A 17,204-nucleotide genomic window follows, 5' to 3' on the forward strand; every position below is an offset into this window, starting at 1 on the left:
TACGGTTTTAAGATCCGTTGCGAATACTCGTTCTAATTCCACGTACTTTTCTTAACTTCTGGTCAAAAAAAAACCCTTGTAGTGACCTTCTTGTAGGTTTTCAATTTGACTGCTCATGAAGACTCGTTTCTGGTACCCGAGTCATCCTTCTGCCTGTGTATTAAAATTTATGATTCATTGGAAGAAAAATAAATAGAATAAATAAATAAGAAGACATTCTTGACCGCAGTTATCATTAGAAATTCTGTCTTTGACTTTTGAGTCAGCTGGAATTTATCCTCTGTGCAAGTAATTAGTCGATGACAACTTCTCCCACCCACTCCAACAATCCAAGTCTTAAGGGACGACAACATGCACACATCAGTTTGTATAAACGTTCTGGAATCTGCATAATTCCCTAACAACATTTGTTTTACTGAACCAGAGCTTAAAGTCGCTCAAGTATTTGTTGAAATATATAACTTGGAGAACACACTATCGGAAGCGCAAGTGATAAAGATGTGAGACCCTATCAATCCAAGTCTCTTTGTAGGTAGGTAGGCAGTGGAAATCAATGTTAAAATTTGAGATTTCTTCCAATATCCATAGAGTCTGCCGATGGAACTAACGACTAATGGTTTTGTATGTGTCTGGTTAGTGGTTACTAAAGAATTTTTTTTATAACCAGCAAAGATCATTTTCAAAATTGTAATCCATGGACTTCTGCGTGTATCATTTCTCTCCTTGCATACCCATGTTTATGTCAGCAATTTAAATTGTATAAATTAATTAAAAGATAATTAAAGAACTTAAGTAAACAAGAATGTGCTAAAATATAAATAACTGTGTTTTAAAGCCTGGAAGTATGTCCGTGATCTATTAGTTTGTTTCTCATTTGGATGTATTTAAAGTCAATGACGGAATCAGAAATTTACAATACTAGGTTATGTTTTACTCTTTTCAACCGGACAGGCAGGGGCAGAGGCACTAGGCCAGTATAGGCCAAGGCCTACCCTCACTCTTTCGGCCATTCTTAATATTTAGTATTATATTTTAAAACAAAATAGTGGTATACTTCTTTTAATTAGTTCATACAAAACTCTTAAATTATTCACCAATAGTTAAAATAGGGTGAATTGTCAATTTAGTCCCTCAATTATTACCTTTAGTGAAAATTAGGTCTTTAAACCTTTTTTTTTTTTTTTTTTTTGGAAAAGTCAGTCCTCAAACTAATAAAATTTGCCAATTTATTCTATACTAACTTGGGTACAGTGACCATCTCCTTGAGCCATCTTTTGAGACCTCGTGATGATATAGTTGTTAATGGTTGAACTAGTACTTTAAATCAATAAAGAATAAATCTAATAATTAATCGTCACATTATGTGGCATCCAAAATATGGCCTAAAAACATGTCTTCCTAGCATTTTTTTATTGATTTGATCATCTTTAATTTAACTACTCTCTATATTAACTAGATATTGGAAGGTTAATTTCAACATGAAAAAGTATTTAGCGCCTCAAAAAATTTAATTAGCTCAAACTCCAAACATGTATTATACTTTCTTGTAAATACTATATATATATATATATATATATATATATATTTTTTTTTTTAACATTTACATGAGGCCCCTTCTCACGTAAAATCATGACTCTGCCACTACGGACAAGGCGGCCTTGATTGTGTGCATCACCTTAATACGAAATGAAAATCATTTGAATCACTTAAGTCATGGCTGTGTGATTTAATATGAACATTTGGACCGCTAGATTAAAGCTTAAAATCAATTAAGACTGGAATTGTAAATTCAGGTACAAAAAAGTCATGAACAAGAAGCTTCTAAAAATTAATCATACTTTCATTTATAATTAATTGTCCATCACATGTTCTCATGTTATAGAAATGTCGTATCACAACATAATTATCAGTAAAATGAAATACATTTCTCATTGTATACAACCAAATTATCATTCAATCATTGATTTCTTATATAATGTGAATTCTTCACAATATTAATCACTAAAAACTTCTCTATTTTGGAAGGGTTATAATTTTGGTATGTTTCAATTTAAAAAATGGTCTCTCTATTTTGTTTGCCTCAGCTAGTATAGGGTCATATAAAAATTATAGGGTGAAATACACTAAGAAAACCCAGAAGCAGAAAACACCCCAACATCACAGAGGCCCCACCTGGAGCTTGGAAGAGATGGTTGATTGAGACTTTGCTGCTGAGGATGCAGCAGAAGGGAATGAGCTGGTTGGGGTCGGGGTGGGAGTGGGTGAAGGCTGAAGAAGGTCAACGAATCGGGGAAGAGGTGAGGGCTGGCGGTGGTTGGTTGCAGGGGAGGTTAGGCTGGGGAAGGAGGTGTCGTCGGGGAGGCAGGGGCTGGATTGGTGGTGGGATTGAAGGGGTGGTCTACCTTTTTTTGATTTTATGTTATTTATTTTAATTGATTTTCTTTCTAAATTGATTTTCTTTCTTAATTGATTTTCCTTGTGACAAAATTTTGACATTCACATCAGCATAAATGTGAGTTCTAAGTACGTCAAATCATCACTTAATGGTCATACAAACAAATTGATTAATAGATCTATGACACTAGAATAAATTGTAAGTTTGTGTATGACATTGCAATGTTTTAAAATATATGAAGTTGCAATTGCACACAAATTTGAGAGTGTAAAATGTAATTTACCCAAAATTAAAACGGAGATAATTTAAATTGTTGGGATCAGTTGCAACCAATGCACCATGTTAGCTCTGCCAAAGGAGTGGGATTTAGTTACCATTGTGAGGACTAGGAGACACGATCATGATATTGCACCCCATTTTTATGGTTAATCGATGTGGGCAGTTGCTTGTAATGCTGGGAAGACGAAGACTCATGAAGAAGATAGTAAAATATCATTGGTGTACATCATCATATATGTTTTTATCCTTGTATTTGGGGCAACCTCCCCCGATATGATGCATTCAGTCACACAACTTATTATCGTTGCCTATCGAGCTGTACATCCTCATGATCAATTCATCATTGTCTGAGAGCAACTCCAACTTACTATGTCAATTGCTGTCCGGGCTATTGATTGAGCAAAAGCAATTATTACTTTAGTAGACAGTAATTATCCGAGTACATCTTCACCGCATAATAAATTGTCCCATCAATCTGTTTCCCCTCCTTCCTCTCCCCCTGCTTTTTCTCAGTGGGGCTATGGTGGCCACTTCTCTTTTGCATGCCTTTTCTTTCAAACCTCACCATCCTCATAGCTAGACGAGAAAAAGGCCAGAGCTTGGATAGTCTGATCAGTTCTTCCCGTCGTTTGTGTCGTCCGATTAGAACTAGACTCGGGGGAAGAAGACCGGAGTTTGGATCTATTGATGGAGACGAAGACATCTTAGGTTATTGTAATGACCTAGCAACTCCAAAATAATAGTCTTTCACAGAAATAATCATTCAAAAAAGATCTCGCCAAATGAATAGTTTTAATCATTTTACTAACGTTTTAAAATAAAACGTAAAAAAGAAGTAGGTAGCCTCTATATGTTCGATTAACAAAGATTAACATGTTAAATTATTAGGTTATTAACCTAAATAACACAAATGCATTAAGCATGGGTATAAAAATGCATAATTTTATACCATATTTTTAAAGGAAAACTAATTAAAAGTGTTTGAAAATTTTGAGTTTTAACGATAAGGACAAAATAAAGGGTAAAGTAAATAGTAGTAGAATTGACTTTTTAATGTAAAAATATGGTTTTTCGTTAAAGTGAACAGTACCGATAGCTTTTCGTTAAAGTTTCATATTTTTAAAGGAATGACTTTGCGCACGCATTTCTAGAAGCCATGGACATCAGGACAAGTTTGAGGATAAAGAAAGAGAGACTTGGAGGTGACCAAACAACCGAATTCAGATTCAGATCTTTTTTGTGAGGATTTTAGGAGTTCGTGAAACATATCTATTTATCGTACATCGTAATTTCATAAATATTTTAAATATTTTTTATTTAAAATTAAATACAAACAATACTTGAAAAAAACAAATCACACTATATACAAGATAAACAGACTTAATTTACGAATCACCAGAATCTTTCTCATCAATCCTCACCAAAAGGGTTCTTGTTGGCAAACAACTTGACCTAATCAAAATTCAAAAGACCAAACAAGCAGACATGTAAAATACCTATTATACCCTTCAACGAACTAATGGGGGCCCTCTAACAAAAGCTGACACGTCAGAGCAGCAAAATCTGCAGTCGCTCGTGATCCACTGCAAAAACGACACACAAAATACAACAAAAGAGAAAATAAATAGATAGATAAAAAATTTGAAACACTTCCACATGGTGGAGGCTAAACTAAATCATTGTCAATTGAAACAATATTTCCAGTCTGTATGGTTACTAGGCACATCAAATATGTCGTTATGAATTTATAAAAGTATTGAGAATACGTGGGCATTTAGTGAAAAATAGAACGAGATTCATCTTCCAAATAGAAACGATAAACGACATTTGAAAAATTTATGATAGTATTTTTGAAATATTAATAATAATTTTCTCGATAATTTCTTTCATTTTTTTGTTTGAAATACAAAAAACTTGAACTGAACTTATTTTTCTAGCGAGCTTAATATTTGTTCGACCCTGGCTCATTTATCTTTACAAATCCAACTTGACCAAGTCAAAAACAAAGCGGACACGAGTCGAAGTTCAACCGATTACATCCCTACCTAAAACTAGCTTGTTTCGATTATTGTACTCCAATGTTGCCTTCATTGTAAAAAAAACCTACTTTTTTGTTGGCATCTGCCTTTTTTTTTGAGAAATTTTTTATGAAAAAACGTTTCGATACACAAAATATCGTAAAAAAAGTAATTGAATATTTAAAATAATTTTTTTAATCATTTATATTATAATATTTGATGTAATAAGTATGTTCGTGTCAAGTCAAAAATCTCACTTTTTTATTTTTTTCTCAACAAAATCGCGGCCCAATTTCTTAAAATTCAGCATTTTAAAATATAAAGACAAAAATACATTGTCCACCTTCGTCGGTCTGACTTGTGATCCAATTCCAAGCCCCTCTCTCTTGACGCTCCCTCTCTGCAACTTTTGAAGTTCGCCGGATTTTCTTCTGAGCTGATGAAGTGCTTCCATTTCACTAACGGGGAGGGGCGGGACAACGAGGAACCCGGCGTCGTTCCCCGGGCGACGTCGAAGGTGTCGTGGGTGCGCTCCCTCAGTGTGGCCTCCAGCAGCTACGGCACCACTCGGCGGTCCGAGTTCGACTCGGACTCGAGGGACCTGTCCGACTCTGTGGCGTTCCAGGAGCTGCTGAGTCTGCGGCGGGCCAATGCTCTGAGGGTGTTCACGTTCTCGGAGCTGAAGGCGGCGAGCAGGGGGTTCAGCAGGGCGTTACTGATTGGAGAAGGAGGTTTTGGGTGCGTTTACAGAGGAATCGTCAGAGGCTGTAATGTCGGCGACGGGAAAATGGACGTTGCTATCAAACAGTTGAATCGGAATGGCTTCCAGGCATGCTCTTTGATCCCCTTTCAATTTCTGTTTTGAATTTTTGGGTTTGTAATTGTAAAAACTGTTGATGGTTTTGTGAAAAGTTTGGAATTTTTAGTGTTTTAATAACTAGAAAAATGTTTTATGGGATTGCAGTTTTACAAATTTTTATTTGGCAATTTTGTATATTTTTATTTGAATTTCTCAAGCCTTTCACTTTAACTGTTTGGGAATCAATTTTTTTCAGTGTTCACCTTTGTGCTTTTTTTTTTTTCTTCTGTGGCTTTTGCTTTGTGGATTCTGCTTTGTTTTTGTTTCTTGTAAATTTGTGGGGTTGGAGTTGGAAAGTTCGCTTGAATTAGAGTTGGGATTTGTATCATTTCAGCTAGTTGAATTCGGGTTGGGGGACGGCAAACTTGAGCGATAAACCATAAATTTAGAAAGGAGTCGTGATTCTAAAGTATAAAGCTTGTTAACATTGCTGGTATACTGACCGTTGTATAGATTTAGGGCTCGTTTAGAACTGCTTTTAAAATGGCGGAAAGTTTTTTTTGTGAAAATGTTTTTAATGCAAGTGAATCAATGAAAAGCATTTTGAAGTGCTCTTAGAACCCAGAAACATTATCTCTAAAAGTGTTTTCTGTCATTTTAAAAGCACTTCCAAACGAGTTCTTATGCTGCAAGTGTGTTTTGCTTGTAGAATAATTTGATTAGTGGTTGGTTTCGATTAAGGATTTATTTGAACGATCTGAATGTAGCTTGACTTTACATGCTCTATATTTGAGATTGTAGGTTTTCAAGTTTTTGAGGTTGTCTAACGGGGTTGCAGTATTTTACATTCTAGCATTCAGGGGCATAAGGAATGGATTAATGAAGTAAACTTGTTGGGCGTTGTCAAACACCCAAATCTTGTTAAGTTAGTAGGATACTGTGCAGAAGATGATGAAAGGGGGATTCAACGGCTATTGGTTTATGAACTTATGCGTAATAAAAGCTTGGAGGACCATCTATTGGTTCGATCTTCATCATCTCTCCCATGGATGACAAGACTAAGAATTGCTCAAGATGCAGCCCGCGGATTGGCATATCTACATGAAGAGATGGATTTTCAGGTACGCTATATTGTTTACTTTTTATATCAAAAATACCCTACATGAAGACACTGTTCTCACGTTATATACATTGTCTGTAGTGCATTTCTAACTGACTTAGCCTAAATCCCTTGGCACTTGCAAATCCCTCCTCCAAACAGTCTTTTATGCCTAAATTTTCCCATTTATATAGCAGATGATATCTGCAAGTAAATGCTTCCCATTACTTTTCTTATATCCAGTAGCCTGTATTTTGTTTAGGTTACTTAGCTGTTCGCTGATATGATTTGGATCTTCCTTGTAACTGGTGCAGCTAATATTCCGCGACTTTAAACCATCAAATATTCTGCTAGATGAGGACTTCATTGCAAAGCTTTCAGACTTTGGACTAGCGAGGCAGGGACCTCCGGAGGGGACAAGTCACGTTTCAACAACAGTAAGTTGTATTATCTTTTGGGTAGAGCAGTTTGTCTTTCTAGAATGTATTTGGGCAGATCGTGCTCTTTAGGTGTTGGGAGTTTTGGGACACAAGTCACTCGTTTCAGTGTTTCACCAAGGAGATATTAGTGATAAAAGTAAAAGTAAATGGTTGTCTGAAGATTCTAGGCCCTCTTTGCCACTTCCAAAATTTCTTGAAAAACTTAACCGATGGCTACCCTCTTGTGAAATGGGACCTGTTAATGATGGAAACCAACTTCTTTACTTGTTTCTGGTGAATTATAAGTCCTACATCCTGGGAAATGCATTACTTACCATGAATATTTGCTTTTATAGGTTGTGGGAACAGTAGGTTATGCAGCTCCTGAATATGTACATACGGGGAAGCTGACTGCTAAAAGTGATGTGTGGAGCTTCGGAGTGGTTCTGTATGAGCTCATCACAGGAAGGAGGGCGGTGGAGAGAAATTTGCCCCGCAGTGAGCAAAAGCTTTTGGAATGGGTCAAGCCCTATGTTCCAGACTCAAAGAAATTCCACCTTATTTTGGACCCTCGGCTTGAAGGACAGTATTGTATCAAATCAGCTCAGAACCTTGCATCATTAGCTAACCGGTGTCTATCAAAACAACCAAAGTCTCGCCCAAAAATGAGTGAGGTGGTTGGGGTTTTGGGATGCATCATAGATGAGCTGTCACCTCAAGACGAAGTAGTCCCTGAACCTGTGATTGAAACTGAAGAATCAAATGAAGAAACCGTGGAGGAGACTGAGATCGAGTCTACCAAACAAGGAAACAAAAAGAGGGTTTTCGACATAAAAGACGTGGTTAACTTTAGAAACAAATCTATTGGGAAGTTGGATTGGAGAAACTGGACCCCGGGGTTGATAAGAACTTGGTGATCAAGCATTCAGACAGCCTGTGGCAGAAAAGAACCAACAGGCGCATTCCGACCTTGACATCGAGAACAACAGATACTTGTTGTTCAAAAGGTACAGGATTCCTTATCCATTCTTTTTCTTTTTCGGTAGATGGTTGTAAATATGATTTGTAAAAGGACGCTGCACATTTGAGGCACGCGTCCGTTTCATTAATGCACAAAATCTGTGGCACAAGTTCATTCTCTCTTCGGTGCAACGAGTACTCACCGTCGTAGAGGTGAGCGGGAACGATGGCAGTCCAATGTCAAATGAGTTTTGTAATCCAAATGTGAAATCTTTCATTATAGATGTCTCTACGTTCAAAGAAGAACTCAAATTACAGCAAGCTCACTACACAAGGAGGGTGGTTCCCGTATATAGTTTCTTTGAACCAATAAAAGGAGGCCTTGAGGCCCAAGCCCAAAAACGATAGAATATCCCTGGGCCTAATTAAGCCCAAGGAAACATCCCTGACCAAGCAGGACCTCATTTTCTTACCGAATGACATGACCAGTAATATTGCTACACATGTCCATTTTCGATGTCGCCCGTGAGCTTTTGCTCTAGGGTTCCCCATGCCGACCTTTTCCATTTTCTGTCCTTCCTTGAAATCGCATCTCCATGCCTACGCTCACGGATGAGTACCGCATCTTCAGAATTGTAACCTACCCATGGCATATAAGCTACTAATATGTTTTTCTCCCAAAGCGAGTTCGCCACCAATTGGTCAAGTCTAGTAGTACATGGACGGTAGTTGGAGTCGGCAGCTCTGCTTGGGTTCCCTCATCTAAGATTCATGTGGAACAAGATCAAGGGCCATCCTGGAACGCAATGAGTTGAAAAGAAAGATCCTAATTCCGAACCAGTTGAGCAATCCACCGCTTGCATACTTGTTTACTGTTTATTATTGTTGATTACTTGAGTTTTCATGCTTTTGAGAAAAATATGGAAATAAAGAAAAGGTAAAAAAAAATGCAGCTATGCAGGAAATGGAACAGCTAAAGTTACAATTTGGTGATTAAGAAGATACAACATCGTTACAAGCTCACCTAATTTGGCAAGAAAAGGCTGAAATTTGAATAACATTTAGCCGGAATAAACTGTACGATCACGGACAAACATTCGTATATTGCAGCAGCGTTTTCCATTTACTTCGACTCTATTCTGAAACGTAAAGTGGGGAAGCAGAGGGCCGAGGATAGGCGACAGTATTCGTTGCCTTGTTAGCTGCCCTTAAGGCATCATCTGCTGGTGCTGCTGCTGGTGCTGCGCGCTTGGTTTTGCTAGCTTCGTCTGCACTTCGTCTGCGCATCCTTTGACCATTACTCTGAGTGCCTCCGGTGGCATTAGAATCTTGTAGTTGTTCGAGTGCAGTTACAACCTCGTCCATGTTTGGCCTGAGCTTGGATTCTGTGGATATGCATCGTGCTGCAAGGGTTGCCGCCTTGTGAGCTCCGTCCATTGAATACTGACCTTCCAGACGGTTGTCAATGACGCGAAAGATCTTACGCTTGTTTGCCAAGAAGGGTTTAGCCCACTCCACCAGATTGTGCTCTCCGGATGGCCGATTCTTGTCAACTGCTCTCCGGCCGGATAACATCTCCAATAAAACGACTCCGAAACTATATATGTCGCTCTTGGCAGTTAGATGACCTGGAATTAGTGAAAAGTGGAGCCGTTACACGGGCATCGATTTTGATATACGCTAATCAGGAATATAGAACCAAAGCACATGGCAAGATTCCAAGTTGAATTGTCAAAAAAAAAAACTAGAGATTCTAAGTCAGTTGACCACTTAAAATTAACATAAAACTCTCGGATCGGAGATGCTAACGGGCGGAATCGAAGTATAATACCTGTGGCTAGATATTCTGGAGCAGCGTATCCGTAGGTACCCATGACCCTCGTAGAGACATGGCTTTTATCACCCGTTGGCCCGTCCTTGGCCAAACCAAAGTCGGAAAGTTTTGCATTGTAGTTCTGGAATTACATCACAAATCAAAGACATTCCCAGGATATCACAAATCAAAAATATTGCAATGAACACATTCGATAGTCACATACCGAATCAAGCAGGATGTTTGACGTCTTGAAATCTCGGTATATCACTTTTGTTTCAGCACTGTGAAGAAAAGCAAGCCCCTTTGCAGCACCAAGGGCAACCTTCATGCGGAGGTTCCAAGAAAGAGGTTGGAAATAAGAGCCTCCTGGTACAATATCAGTTCAAGACTTGTCAATACATTAATTTCTCAAAACAATCTCGTTTCAAAGGCATCCAGACATGTTGCTAAACGAACTTACTCCTGAACAAATGGTTTTCCAAGCTGCCTCGAGGCATGAATTCGTACACCAGAAGTCGGTGTTCATCCTCCAAGCAGTAGCCGATTAGTTTCACGAGATTGGGATGATAGAGCTGTCCTAGATAATTCACTTCTGCCTATAAAATCCAAATGGAAGCACACTGTAAGTCATAAATGTGCAAGTTTTCGTTCTGTGCGAAGTATACAGTCGGGAAAAGAACTCACCAACCACTCTCGGTGACCCTGAAAACTTTCTTGGTTAAGCCGTTTCACAGCCAAAACTATGCCACTCCCGGGCTTTGCAGCAGTGAACGAATTCTCATCAATCCACCCCTTAAAAACTGAACCAAATCCACCTTCTCCCAACACACTATCAGGACGGAAATTCCTGGTGGCCAATTTGAGGTCATTGTAACTAAAGCTCTTCAGATTGGGAGACTTCAAGATCTCGCCCTCACTCCGAGGAGTTGGAGGTGCCGAAAATGATGAGACCTTACTGCTTGTGCTGCTGAGGTCCCCATCATTGCTAGCAAATTTTGAACCTGCACAAGTAAACGTGAAGCGGAAATCAATTTACAGCCCCCGCCAAGGCATCGATAAGAAAACACACAACTGAACCGAAATCAAGCAAGCTCGCAAGTGATGGATTGCCCTGGCGGATAAGGCCTTCTTCAATCCACTGTTTCCCGGGTTCAAACATCCCCATGGAGTAATAATATCGATTGTAATAAAAAAAAATAAAGCAAGTACCAGTATTAACAGAGCTCTCAACTTTGATTCGGGCGCTCAGGCAGACCCCCATGAAACCTAACTCTAGAAAAACCAACCAGCTTTTTTCAAATTCTCCACCTGCAGATCACACAAATTTTGTTTCAGCTGAAAGCACTTCAGATGAACTTCAAAACTGACAGATCTAGAGTGAAAGCAGTAGCTTTTCAACCCGAAAAAAAAGGAAAATAACAGAAAAAGTTGGTATCAAAGCTTTCAAAATTGACTGGTTTTAACTGAAAATTCAATTTGTTTCTCTCCGAAACAAGAAAGAAACTTACTTTCTTAATCTAAATACAAAATTAACAAAAACCCATGAACTACAACACCATGAACCCAAAAACCAACCTCTTTATTTTGATTTTTTCGAGAACTGGAATGGAATCAGAGAGACAGAGAACAGAGAGGGAGGTGGGTTGTTTATGCTTTTTAGTGTGCTGGTTTCTACTTTCCAATGCGCAGAGACGCAGAAAAGAAAGAGTTTTTTTGTTCTGAGTAGGCGCAAGTTGACTTAAAGCTTTTGGTTTGATGGAGCGAGGATTGGGCTGTGAAGGAAGGTGGGGAGCAATGCATTGATGGCGAGCTGGTCCCGCTAGCTCTTCAGCTCAACGTTTTCTACTGCTCTGTTTTTTGGTTTTGCTCTCTCTCTCTCTCGCCACTCTCTCTCCTCCTCTTGCTCTGTATTATTCAGTCGATGCACTGCAGATAAGGCTGCTCATATCTATTTAAGCTTTCTTTTAGCCGTTTGATTGGGTTTTCAAAGATCCCAATCTTCTAAGCATGAGAAATGAGTGAGATGGCTCGGCTTTAGCCTTGGAGCTTTGGGACTCTACAACTTAATTTAATTTAGCACTGAATTTTTGTGTACTTTTCTTTTTCAAATTTGATTAAGTGTCCATTTCAAAAGAAAATTTTGGTTAATTGTCCACCTTCTATGCACATGCACGTGAGAGTTATTGGATACCGTATCGTGGGAGAGAAAAATAGAAAAAATGGTGTGCTGCAAAAGCAGAAAATGATGCATACAAAACTTAGGGTAGTGCACTAGTTCTTATCTCTCCACTCATGTTTTAATAAAAATTTAATTACAAGTTTGTCTATTTGTAAAATAATTGATAAAGACTTTAAAAGATATAATTAATAATATGTTGAGTGCAAAAAGGTAATAGAAGTCAGGAGCCCTAAACTTACATTAAGCTATGAAAGGAATGGACAATATGTAAACAGAATTTACAAAAAAAGCATAAAGGACGAGGATAGAAGAAATTCTAGAATGAAAAAATGTGGATGCCTTTTCTAATTAAAGGGTAAGAAGCTAACAACTAATAATGATTGGATATTGATGGTAGTTAGTAGGGTGCTTAATCACAAAACAGCAAAACATTTGAAGAGTCATTTATTTGCTGGTAGATATTTGTCGAAAAAAACTTCATTGTTGAGGAAATAACATTTCAATTTTTTGGGAACAGTAGTGGATGGGGAAATAGTATTTCAATTTTATAACTTTTTATGGTGAGTGAGATTATAATGTGAGTGAAGAAATTGGACATTAAGATGGGTCTAGCAGCTCTAGAAAATTATCATAGGTTAGAATTGTTTAAAATATTACTTTTTCGTTATTAATATTACAGTTCAATGCATTTTTCTCCAGGTGAGAGTTTAGCTAATATGAATGACAAATTTGGTATCCTATGTCTGATTTATTGTGTGGTGTAGTTCAAATTTTTTTAGAGGTGTTGCTAAGTCCACTTATTTGTCTTATTTTTTTACCCACATCAAGTTAAATATTTTGTTGACAAATTTATCCTCTTGCAATAATATTAAATTTGAAAATGCTAAAAATAAAAATCCTAACGTCGTCACCCCCACAAACCAACCTTGACAAGCCAACCCATCATCTAAACCAACCCCCCCCCCCCCCCCCCCCCGCGCCCCCCTCTCTTTTTCTCGTGATAGTGTGCCATATTGATTTGAATTCGACGACTAGAAATGTGTACATAGGAGGCCTACATGGGTGGAGGTAGACAGTTTGTGATGGTTCTGCAAAATTTGGGACTGGGGTGGGTTCTGGGAATTGGTGGGCGCACTTGTGGTATCGGGGGAGGTCGTGCAGGTGGATTTTGGGAGGATGGGTGGCTGGGATTTTGGGGGGAGGTGATGGTTCGGCTGGGTCGTCGTTGTTTTACTTTTAGGTTATTTTAGGCGGTGGCAGAAAAGCCAAAAAAATAAAAAAAAATTTCAAAAATTAAGGTTATTTTAGAAATTATAGTGGGTTTTGTTTTTTTTTTTTTGTCAAATAATAACGTTAGTAAGTTAGATATTAAATTAGTATTTTGAGAGTTGAAATAGTAGTCCATTGTTTTTAGCTTTAATGGTTGGTGGCAAAATATATGGAGGGGGCAGATAAGAAAAGACTGGTGGGCATGGTAGCACTTCTCTTTTAAGCTAAAATATTGTCGTACAAAAGAAAACGACTTTATAATTAACAAAATATTATCAAAATTTAATAGTAGTATAAACCTAGCACCCAACAAGAAAATATGTTAAAGTAGCCTCATATTATCTGCAAAACATGTGCTATTCTTGCATCATGAATTAAAATATGTTAATATAATTCAAGTGGGCAAACATACCATCACTTGCAATCCATCCATCAATAAGTTCATCAATTTCTTTTGACCCATTTTTGTTTGTTTGCATATTACACGTGTATATAACGTTTTGCTTATAAAAATCGGTTAGTAATTATCATTGAAAGAAATGATTTTGAAGGGAAAATAGTTTGCAGTTTGTTTGATTAAGATTGTATATATGCAATTATATGTGGTTAAGAAGGGTTAATTATGTTTTGAACCCTTTTGATTGGTGTTAGTGATAGTTTTGTCATTGTCTTTCAAAAGTCGGCAAAAAAACTGAAACCTAATCACTGTCCCCATCTCTTAGTCCCAAGTGGATTTACTATGTCTACCGACATGCCTTATAAACAACAAATAAGAACTTTCCTTTTAAAGGAAACCTTAACCTTCTGAGAGATAAAAAAAATGTGCATCCATCATTGGCGCCATGGCACATATTAACTATGGATGTGTCCAGAAGACACAGAAACAGAGGGTACCACTCCCCCATCCAAAGTAAAAAATAGGGTCACCGGGTGTTCCGTTCAAGAGTAACGTTAATTTGACAAAGAAATTTTTTAAACGTTATGGTCGCATTGTCATGTAATAGTACTTATCTATGTATTATATGATATGATAGAATACTAATAAATAGAGATATACATATTACAATATGACCAGCTTAGTAATATCACGTCACAATATAATGATCATATTAAAAAAACTTATCAGTTGATAGTTTCATGGACGAGAACCAATAATGATAGAGTAATTTACTTTAGGCGTGAGCCCCATAACATTCGTTTTTCAAACAGAATGATTGGTTCCTGGGACCATCTTTGAACCTTCGCATACTCTCCCTCCCTCCATCCCTCCACATCTTTTTATAATTTCTAGTTTTCTGGATTTTACTGGCCCTTCATGTCGTTTCACCAAATATAAGCCAAGCAGAGTATTGCCAATGGAGGAAGGTTCCCTCTGAAAGTTGCCTCACCACCCATTAATGCGATTCTTGCGCGACACCATGATCAGTGTCGATCAAAAGTTGAAAAACCATCTGCCTCACTTACCAAGAAAACGTAGAGAAAATCACTTAGCTGTGAAGTGCTGAAAGCATCACGTATAGCTACGTGACTCCATGTGTTTTTCCCTTACTGTTACCTCAATCATTCCAAAAGTTTCCAACATTATTGATCCATATTTGATAGATCTCCTAACCAATTCGACTATTCATATACTCAATACATAACTTTTTGGAAGTGTCGTATTAATGAATACAATTGTTCATGTATGCGTTAGCTATTAAAAACGGTTTATTGATGAATACCATGTATATGAGATCCACACACATTAACAAATTGTCGTTTGTGATCATCTCTATTGTTTGAAGCAGTTTGCCTAACTAATTCATGCATGCACATGTTACGTTATATGATCAATCTGAATTATTAGTTGAGTGAACTTCCATTATCTTACCGTTATTAAATCAACATATCCAACACCAGTAAATATCATCTACATATAGCATCTTCCAAGACAACGTCAATCTTCCACTGCACATCATAAACGGGCAACGGGGCAAGAAAAGTTATAGCCTACCTCAGTAAAAAATTTTGGTTGTGCTCTTGCATGCATGTACACGAAAAATGGCATGGATGAATCGTGGCTCATATTGCTATCTTTGTAAAGCAAGAAATTCCTAGTTGCTGGCATAAAGGCCTGCAAAAATTGAGGGGAGAAAAGCCCTAGCTATGCTTTCTCTTCCCGACTTTTTGGAAACCCTAAATCCCGTGAGGCAGTGGCATATACCAAAACCAACTAAACACTTTGATTTTTTTTTGTTTTGGATAAACGATAGATTTTGTTAGTTCAAATGTTAAATTAGCTACAGACGAAGTTCGAACACATGCCATCATGCAAGAGCTCAAACTATTTCACTATTATGGTAAAATGTCACTTGCTAAATACATTGATTTTTATGTTCTCCAAAAATATTTACTTTTTCAATCTCCACGGAAAAAGTGGATAAAATTTAACATTGAAAGATCTTTCAATGTTTCGAAAAACACGACTTAATATATCAAATGTCTTAATACAATAATTAAATAGACACTAATTGCACCGACTACGTTCCAACACAGTAAAATTTTTCCCAACTATTGCCTTGTGCGGTGGCTCACCTTTAAACTGACAAGTGACGTATTTCCATTGGTATGCCTTACGTATTCCTCCTCTACGCATGACGTCACACTTATTTGACAAAATTACAGCCGTCTGAAATGCCCATTTTTCCCATTTGTGATCATCATGAACCTTAGCTGTGATCGTCCGACCACAACTTTCGGATTACGCACGAAAAGTCTTGTATTGGGACCCACTTGACCAGGGTCCCACGCAAGGGCATGTCTGCCAAGTGGCGTACCAGCGGAACTGTGGAACGTGGCCCAGAAGTCGGCTGGAGGGAGCGAGCCGAGAGTAAGCCGTGGGAGCTGAGCTGGCTATCTGGAACGGTGCCGTCAAGACGACTTCGAGAACTTGCGTAGCAAATTAGAAGAGTAGCGCGAAAGCAATTTTAAGTTGGCCACAAATTATTAATTCACGTATCCATAATTATCCTTGTCAAAAATTAAAATAATTAACAAACAAAATAATTACTTTTTATTTTTTTTAAAAATGGTCAAGAAGACTTATCGAGTCATTTCAGCTTTCTCCTCATATTTCAAACAATAATTACTTGATTTGGTGAGGGTTTCTTTGTTTTAAAAAATCTTTTTATGAAAAAAAAAATAAAAAGTCTCGTTTTCATTTGTTAATTTTTTATTGATTAGTAAGGGGATAGATAAGACGAGTCAGCATTGCTTTTTGCTTCAAAAATGAGTTGAAGGAGAAAGAAAAACAAGAGTTGAAATAAGAAATGAATTGGAAGGGTAGATCAAATTCGTATAATTAAAATGAGAAACACACTTATGAAAAGTGTATAATAAGATTTTTAAAATGTTAATAACATTTTCATTTTCTAGAGATGAATATATAATAACTTATATGAAGCAACTTTTTTGTCTTCAGTAAATATTACGTAAACCTTCCCTCTTCTCGTAATATTATTAATATATTTATGAAAGCAAAGTCCAATGGGTGTGTTAAAATGAACAACCCTCATTTAAGAGAGATGGATAAAAAGCAATGATATTATATAACGTAAGCCCAGAACTGTGAGGAACCAGTCAAATGGTGATGCCAAATACGTAGACTCGAAAACGAGATTGACGGGGAACTAAAGTCAGATTCCGTACATTCTCATTGCATTACTTTTAAGTCGCCATGCACATGACACTGTATTTATTCAAGGAGCAACTGCTTCGATTGAACGTTGCACTCTTTTGAATTTCGTCCATTCTGTTGGAAAATCATGGCTTCGCCATTGTTTGGAGGGTAAATTAGAGGTTAGATTCGTAACCTATGTGAAACGTTAAGAGCTTATAGGCGAGAAAGAGACGGTATTACACTCTAAAGTGTGTCAAGTGATTTAAGTTGACGAAAAAATTGATAAAATAGCTTTGAATATAATAGTAGATAT

At 37.4% G+C, this 17,204-nt stretch overlaps 2 protein-coding genes across 5 annotated transcripts; one reads left to right on the forward strand and one right to left on the reverse strand.

Moving 5' to 3' along the window:
• The first annotated feature begins 4,997 nt into the window (after positions 1-4,997).
• Positions 4,998-8,249, forward strand: LOC137742031 (Protein kinase superfamily protein). 3 transcript variants are annotated; one of them, XM_068481764.2, is made up of 4 exons: positions 4,998-5,521; positions 6,352-6,612; positions 6,905-7,027; positions 7,366-8,249. In XM_068481764.2, the coding sequence occupies exons 1-4, from the start codon at positions 5,132-5,134 to the stop codon at positions 7,924-7,926; spliced, it is 1,335 nt and encodes a 444-aa protein (XP_068337865.1). In that variant the 5' UTR covers positions 4,998-5,131; the 3' UTR covers positions 7,927-8,249. The 3 variants fall into 3 exon arrangements, with proteins under 3 accessions (XP_068337865.1, XP_088535425.1, XP_088535424.1); XM_088679299.1 differs by having other exon boundaries at positions 5,043-5,521; positions 6,345-6,612; XM_088679298.1 differs by having other exon boundaries at positions 5,378-5,521; positions 6,330-6,612.
• Positions 8,250-8,934: 685 nt separating this feature from the next.
• On the reverse strand, positions 8,935-11,710 carry APK1A (Protein kinase superfamily protein). Of its 2 annotated transcripts, none has more exons than XM_088679300.1 (7): positions 11,361-11,710; positions 10,995-11,093; positions 10,470-10,786; positions 10,246-10,381; positions 10,009-10,151; positions 9,801-9,924; positions 8,935-9,597 (listed from the first exon to the last, which is right to left on the reverse strand). In XM_088679300.1, exons 2-7 carry the CDS (start codon positions 11,044-11,046, stop codon positions 9,104-9,106), a joined length of 1,266 nt encoding a protein of 421 aa, XP_088535426.1. In that variant the 5' UTR covers positions 11,047-11,093; positions 11,361-11,710; the 3' UTR covers positions 8,935-9,103. The 2 variants fall into 2 exon arrangements, with proteins under 2 accessions (XP_088535426.1, XP_068337866.2); XM_068481765.2 differs by having other exon boundaries at positions 11,294-11,692.
• Between the last annotated feature and the right edge of the window lie 5,494 nt (positions 11,711-17,204).

The sequence above is a fragment of the Pyrus communis genome, chromosome 11 (assembly GCF_041283825.1).
Source record: "Pyrus communis isolate YQ-2024b chromosome 11, ASM4128382v1, whole genome shotgun sequence".
NCBI classification, from domain to species: Eukaryota; Viridiplantae; Streptophyta; class Magnoliopsida; order Rosales; family Rosaceae; genus Pyrus; species Pyrus communis.